At 39.2% G+C, this 7,642-nt stretch overlaps 1 protein-coding gene across 2 annotated transcripts in view; it reads left to right on the top strand.

Moving 5' to 3' along the window:
* tpp2 (tripeptidyl peptidase 2) overlaps positions 1-6,526 on the top strand; it is a 106,842-nt gene extending 100,316 nt beyond the window's left edge. For both annotated transcript variants that reach the window (XM_043691155.1, XM_043691154.1), the window contains 3 exons: positions 344-551; positions 2,625-2,744; positions 4,237-6,526. In XM_043691155.1, coding sequence (XP_043547090.1) covers positions 344-551; positions 2,625-2,744; positions 4,237-4,326 — 418 coding nt within the window. In that variant the 3' untranslated portion in view covers positions 4,327-6,526. The remainder of the gene's footprint in view (positions 1-343; positions 552-2,624; positions 2,745-4,236) is intronic.
* Positions 6,527-7,642: the final 1,116 nt, after the last annotated feature.

Raw genomic sequence — 7,642 nt, 5'->3', positions numbered from 1 at the left:
CCGACATGTGACATCATACCCATTGACCCCACCTATACCAGCCCCCCATGCATTGACTCCATCTCTGATTGCCACTGCCTCAGAAAAGCAATTAACATTATCAAAGGCCCCACCCACTCATCAAAGAAATATACCTTTGTTTTCTGAAACCATCCATCAAAGGTTTTGCTAAGTATTGCACAGACACAAACTACGTTCTTATTTTTCTTACTAAGTTCTTAAAGATTTTGTTCAGCTTCAACTAATTAATTTGCTTAGACAAATGTTGTTTTCCAGGAAGATATATCTGTTTGAAGTGCTGAACTGTTTTGTTTTATTGTCTTCATTGTTATTCGATGCTTAGTGATATGGAGAAACAAAAATCCTCCCTGATTGATGCTTTGTGCCGAAAGGGCTGTGCACTGGCAGATAGACTTCTGCAGCTCCATTCACAGGATGGTGCTGCCTCAGAAGAGACAGACAATACAGAAGATGATACCAAAGGCAGCTTCAAAAGCTTGATCGAAACTTTCTCAGAAATAATTAAATGGGCAGAACTCACTGATGCTAAGGTAAAGTTGTTTTCTTCATTTTGTTATTTCTGAAGGTGCAACCCATATACCTTGCAGTGGATTAAATGTTTAAAATTGCCTAGTGGTTACCCAAAGTGATTTTAACTTGGACCAGGAAGTTAAGATTTTAGGAGTCCCTCAGTTTCCAACACATTTATGCTTCATAGTGCTCAAATTATTTAGTTTTTCACCCATAAAGATTGTTATTGCTGTTTGAAATATCCTGGTCCCTTCATCAAAAACAATTTGTCATTGTGCTAATACAAAAGAAAAGTACTACTGGAACTCTGATGTCATAACTCTGATTCTGTATCTAAGACCATACATTAGTTCCAGCAGAGAGTGCTGACCTGAAACAGACCAAATTTAAGTAGAGCTGTGATCTACTTTAAAAGTGGCAACCAGGACTCAGATCGAGAGGTGGTCCTCCCCATTTTTAATCGATCACATCTTCAGTGCTAAGGCACAAGGATTAAGGCATGAATCACATCAGGAAAACACAAACTAACTAATTTACACCAATATAATCAAAAGATTAATGACCGCTCCTGTATGTATCCTCAATGACTGACATTCCACAATCCTCTAGGCTAGAAAATTCCAAAAAATCTGAACCAGCTGAGTAAAAAACATTCTCACAATTTTGGTCCTAAATGCTATCCCCTTTATTTAAAGTTCTACCAATACATCTCGACTCCTCAATCAGGGGAGAGATCATACTTGCATTTACTCTGTTTATTGCTTTAAGTATTTTGTAGGTTTCACTAAGATCACCTTTCATTAAGTTGCTGAGATTGTCTCCGATGCCAATTTATTTAAATAAAAGGAACAGAATTCTTTGTGATGTTTTAGGTCTGGCCTAATTAGTTTTAGCAAGGTTTGCCTAATTTTATTCTCCTTTCCCTTTTGAAAAAGGGCTGACACTCTGTTTGCCTTCCATAGCACCCGCTGAACCTGTGTGCTAGCTTGTGATTTATGCACGAGGATGTGCAGATCCTGTCTCCATTTAAATAATTTCAGCTCTTTTATTCGTCCTGCAAAAGGGTATATCTGTCATTCTCCACACATTATTTTCCATTTACCAGGTTTTGGCCTATCACTTATCCTGTGTGTATCCCTCTATAGAGTCTGCATTATCCTCGCCACTCACTTATCCTGTCTGTATCCCTCTGTAGAGTCTGCGTTATCCACACCGCTCACTTATCCTGTCTGTATCCCTCTGTAGAGTCTGCGTTATCCACACCGCTCACTTATCCTGTCTGTATCCCTCTGTAGAGTCTGCGTTATCCACACCGCTCACTTATCCTGTCTGTATCCCTCTGTAGAGTCTGCGTTATCCACACCGCTCACTTATCCTGTCTGTATCCCTCTGTAGAGTCTGCGTTATCCACACCGCTCACTTATCCTGTCTGTATCCCTCTGTAGAGTCTGCGTTATCCACACCGCTCACTTATCCTGTCTGTATCCCTCTGTAGAGTCTGCGTTATCCACACCGCTCACTTATCCTGTCTGTATCCCTCTGTAGAGTCTGCGTTATCCACACCGCTCACTTATCCTGTCTGTATCCCTCTGTAGAGTCTGCGTTATCCACACCGCTCACTTATCCTGTCTGTATCCCTCTGTAGAGGTCTGTATTATCCTCGCCACTCACTTATCCTGTCTGTATCCCTCTGTAGAGTCTGCGTTATCCACACCGCTCACTTATCCTGTCTGTATCCCTCTGTAGAGTCTGTATTATCCACACCACTCACGTATCCTGTCTGTATCCCTCTGTAGGGTCTGTATTATCCTCACCACTCACGTATCCTGTCTGTATCCCTCTGTAGAGTCTGTATTATCCTCACCACTTGCTTTCACACCTTTGTTTTTTGGATTATCAGCAAACATGTCAACAGTCCATTCACTTCCCTCATGCAGGTCATTAATATTAATAGCACAGAGATAAAATGAGAATCCTTGTATCAAAAGTTAGTTAAAATTGGAAAATTGTGGCAAGCTGAAATGTTTCTTGTTTAATTCTGTTTCCTATATTGCAAAACATCTAAATGCTTTAATTCCTGTTGGTCTTGATAGGTTTTAACTTTTGCATACAAACATGCACTCGTGAACAAAATGTATGGCCGGGCGCTCAAATTTGCAATGAAACTTCTGGAGGATAAGCCAAGTAAGGAAAACTGGAAAAATTGCATTCAGGTAAGACTTATTTGTATTAATTTGTGATAATAGATGACAACATATGCACATGTAAAAGAGCAAGAATCAGTAGCAGTGAGGAGAGATTTATGCATGTGTAAATATTGAATCCAGTAGAAATTCTTCCCTTGGTAGAGCATTTTGGTGGTAGTGATCATAATTGAGTTGAATTCAATGTAGTTATGGAAAAGCCTTGCTACTCTCAATTAAGCAAGGCAGATGTTTCTGAACTGTGCGATTTATCAAATATGAATTGGAATCCGTTGCCTGAAGAAAAATCAGTGTGGTCGAAGATATTCCAAGAGGAAATGGTGAGCAGTCCCACCAAGAAAGAGGATGGAGTCAAGCCCCTTTTGCTCACTTGTCCGATTGTCCCAGTGTGTGGTGATTGCCAGTTTGGTAACTGACAACTTTGAAGTGACATGAACACTCATCTAAAACATTATTGGACTGCTTGACTATGGTAATCAAGTCCTAACAGCTGCTTTAGGATGTGATTGTCATGTCCAGCATAAAGTGGTCCACTTGACTTTTCCATTTCGATTGTGACAATATTCAATTATATCCAAAAGTTTTAATGTTTTCAAGGAGTTAGCTATAGTTTTTGGGACTAAAAGGAAAGCATATGGGGAGAAAGCAGGAACAGGTTACTGAGTTGGATGATCAGCCATGATCATATTGAATGGTCGAGCAAGCTGGAAGGGCCTACTCCTGCTCTTAGTTTCTATGTTGCTACATGACCTGACTAACTATCCTGAAAATTATCTTTGGAGGTCACCAATGGAGAACTAAATAGTACTATTTTTAATTGTTTTAATATGGAGGCAGGGGGTCATCGAAATTGACAAGCGTGATTATCAAAATCTCTCCCTCCAATTGGACAACAAGGTTGTGAAAATTAAATTAGTTGGTAGTGTTTTATTTGTAATTAATCAAAATTAGATGGTCACTATACCACAAGACATAGGAGCAGAAATTAGGCCATTCAGCCCTTTGAGTTTGCTCTGTCATTCAATCATGGCTGGTAAATTTCTCAAAGCTGAAAGATGTGTTGCTGGAAAAGCGCAGCAGGTCAGGCAGCATCAAAGGAGCAGGAGAATCGATGTTTTGGGCATAAGCCCTTCTTCAGGAACGAGCAGGAATTTCTCCTGCTCCTTTGAGGCTGCCTGACCTGCTGCGCTTTTCCAGCAACACATTTTTCAGCTCTGATACTCCAGCATCTGCAATCCTCACTTTCTCCTAGTTCATGAATTTCTCAACCCCATTTTCTCACTTCTCCCCATAACCCTTGATCCCTTTGACAATCAAGAACCTATCTATCTCAGTCTTAAATATACTCAATGACCTGGTCTCCACAGCTTTGTGTGGTAGTGAATTAAAACTATGGTGTTGTTCACCACACACTTCCTATATCATGCAAAATATGTATGTTACTGGTTTGTTGCTCTGTCTGAGATGTTTCTTGTAATATTCATGTGTTTGTTTCACTTAGATAATGAAGTCTCTTGGATGGAGCCATTGTGCATCATTTACAGAGAGCTGGCTTCCAGTAATGTATCCACATGACTATACTCCTTTTTAGGATAATTGTCACAGGCATCAAATTGATTGAAGAAATTAAATTTAATAATTTTTATACTTTTGTCTTATTTTCTAAGTATTTTGGACTTTTATACAGTATGTTTTCATTCATTAATGGATATAATAATTGTATGACATTTCTGTTACTGCTGTTTGCCATGGTATAATACTTGATTTAAAAATAAATTGTGCATTGTTCAATTTTCTTTCAAAGCTTAAGCAAACAATGTGCTTAGGCCTCCTAGGTATGATACTAGGTGTTCTTTAGGTTTAATTGTTACTGTTTTAAAATAGATATTTATTTATTGAATTGTCTGGTATTCATTTATTTACATTTAAAATTTATGCATATTTATCAGTTATAACCTTTTTTGCCCTCTAGTGGGCCCAACTTGTTTGTAATATTTGTCATTTTATCCCAAGACTTAAGGAAATGAGTCTAATTCTAATACCAAACTATTCCTGGGCACTTTCTTTACCTGCAATGAAATACCCAGACTGAAACTGAAAAATATTGGCATCTATACTTCATACATCAATTTCAGTAGGCCTGTGGTGCTCAAATTAAACTTGTGACAATATGGAACAGGCAAGTTATCAATGCATTATCATAAGTGTTTAGTGAAATTAATGCAGTTGATATTTTGATTGTCTTCTTGGGTAGTTTTCCAATGCCTTACAGTTTCATATGAAAAAAAATGCATATATTTAAAGACCTTTAGTGCATTTGTACTTTGCCTACCCCCAATTGGCCCAAGTATACTATTGAAGGGGAAACAAATTGATATTCAATGCTTTAAAATTATCATTACCTTGAACAATATGATTCCAGTCTGTACAAAAACGAATTAAGTACAGTGGCATTTAACAAATTTTGTTAAGCAACTCTAATTTCCAATTGGGTTAATCAGAAAATTAAACTTTGAAAATTTAGAACTCTCATCTTGATTTAACCTGAGAGTACAGGCAAAGTTGTGACTGATATAGGAATGGTTTAATGTAATGCATTTATTAAGCAAGGCATACGTAAGGTCTTTTAAAGGTATAATCTGAATAAAGCTTCGCCAAACAAGAAAAATTGTGTTCATAATGGAGGTTGCATGGGTGCAGTGCCATGGTATTGCTACATTTTAAATTAAGGTCCAATATTCTTGTCTTGAATCTGAATACCCAAGGTGCATGTAAAGGCTACATTGGGTAGGTTAGGAGACTTGTGAAGATGGGTACTGGTATCCATAAGTCTGTGGTTGGAAGATTTCTGTTCAAAAGCTTCTTGCAATCGGTTCAACCATTTTATCATTTTAAGATGTGTGGTATACCATTTATTGTTCAAAGACCATGAAAACATGATTACCCAACTTCAATTTAATGTATAAACATGTGTATTGTAGTTCTTTTTAAGTAAAAAAAAAATCCAATATTAAAATGACAAACCATGATGCATAAAACAAAGACTTGTATGACTAAGTTTCTATTTTACATATACTTAATGATCTTTTCTATAATATTTCCAAACTTTTATTTTCAATTTTGAAATGAAATCTTGGTATGCCAGAAAGTACTGGGAGTTAATATTGTTCAATTTATAACCCAAAGACATTGAAATATAACATTTTAATGTTGTGTAGCACAGTCAGGGATTTTTTCCATGACCTTATGATGTTTGGACATATTGCCCTTTGCCGCATAACTACATTTCTTGTACAATTACTTAAATAAGTTGAATCTTTATATGATAGAAGTGCAAGGCCTGCACAATTTGTTAATAACCAGTTCTAAACCATGCATTTTGGTTGCTATCCATACAACCAAATTCATGAATGACAGTAATCCCTTCAACTTTATACAATGGTAGAATTGTTTCACCACTTGGTAAGAGGTCTTTTACACTTATGCAGTTCTAAGAGTTTTGCACTACAAGCCTGGGTGCTTTGTTGCAAATTCCCCACCTTTAGCTCACCTCAATAAACAGAAATCAGACTACCAACTCATGCAGAAAATAGTTTTGGTATGCCACAGTTAAAATGTTACATGATGTACATAAGTTTCTGTTTAAGCTTTCAGTTCAGTGTGCCCAAATCTGGGAAAGGGGAATGTCTTTGGACCTACGTAGAAATAACTGTCCACAGAACCCCACTGGTCCTCACCTACCACCCCACCAACCTCCAGATACATCATATCATCCTTCGCCATTTCCGCCACCTCCAAACAGACCCCACCACAAGGATATATTTCCCTCCCCATCCCTATCAGCGTTCCGGAAAGACCACTGCCTCCGCGACTCCCTCGTCAGATCCACACCCCCCACCAACCCAACCTCCACTCCCGGCACCTTCCCCTGCAACCACAAGAAATGCAAAACTTGCGCCCTCACCTCCCCCCTCACTTCCCTCCAAGGCCCCAAGGGATCCTTCCATATCCGTCAGAAATTCACCTGTACCTCCACACACATCATTTACTGCACCCGATGTGGCCTCCTATACATTGGGGAGACAGGCCGCCTACTTGCAGAACGTTTCAGAGAACACCTCTGGGACACCCGCAACAACCAACCCAACCGCCCCGTGGCTGAACATTTTAACTCCCCCTCCCACTCCGCCAAGGACATGCAGGTCCTTGGCCTCCTCCATCGCCAGACTATGGCAACACTATGCCTGGAGGAAGAGCGCCTCATCTTCCGCCTCGGAACCCTCCAACCACAAGGGATGAATGCTGATTTCTCCAGCCTTCTCATTTCCCTTCTCCCTACCTTTTCTCAGTCCCAACCCTCAGATTCAGCACCGCCTTCTTGACCTGCAATCTTCTTCCCGATCTCTCCGCCCCCACCCCTCTCCTGCCTATCACCTTCACCTTAACCTCCTTCCACCTATCGTATTCCCAACGCCCCTCCCCCAAGTCCCTCCTCCCTATCTTTTATATTAGCCTGCTTGGCACACCCTCCTGATTCCTGAAGAAGAGCTTATGCCCGAAATGTCGATTCTCCTGCTCCTTTGATGCTGCCTGACCTGCTGTGCTTTTCCAACAACACATTTTTAAGCTCTGATCTCCAGCATCTGCAGTCCTCACTTTCTCTGTGGAACTGTACCCTACAGTAACATAAGGAAACTAAGAAATCATATTTACAGACTGGTCTTTTGCCACTACAGATCACTGCTATCTTGTGCTACCATGATGATATATCCTTTATTAAATAAATTATCATGAGCCTAATTATTTTAATTATGCTAATTTAGAATTTCAATTACTAATGAAGAAGACTGTGATATTAGAAATGCTAACATCGATTAATAATTATAACAAGTTGAAAATGATGGCAC

This window comes from Chiloscyllium plagiosum, chromosome 6 (genome assembly GCF_004010195.1).
Source record: "Chiloscyllium plagiosum isolate BGI_BamShark_2017 chromosome 6, ASM401019v2, whole genome shotgun sequence".
NCBI lineage: Eukaryota > Metazoa > Chordata > Chondrichthyes > Orectolobiformes > Hemiscylliidae > Chiloscyllium > Chiloscyllium plagiosum.
This window is presented reverse-complemented; position numbering and strand designations above follow the sequence as displayed.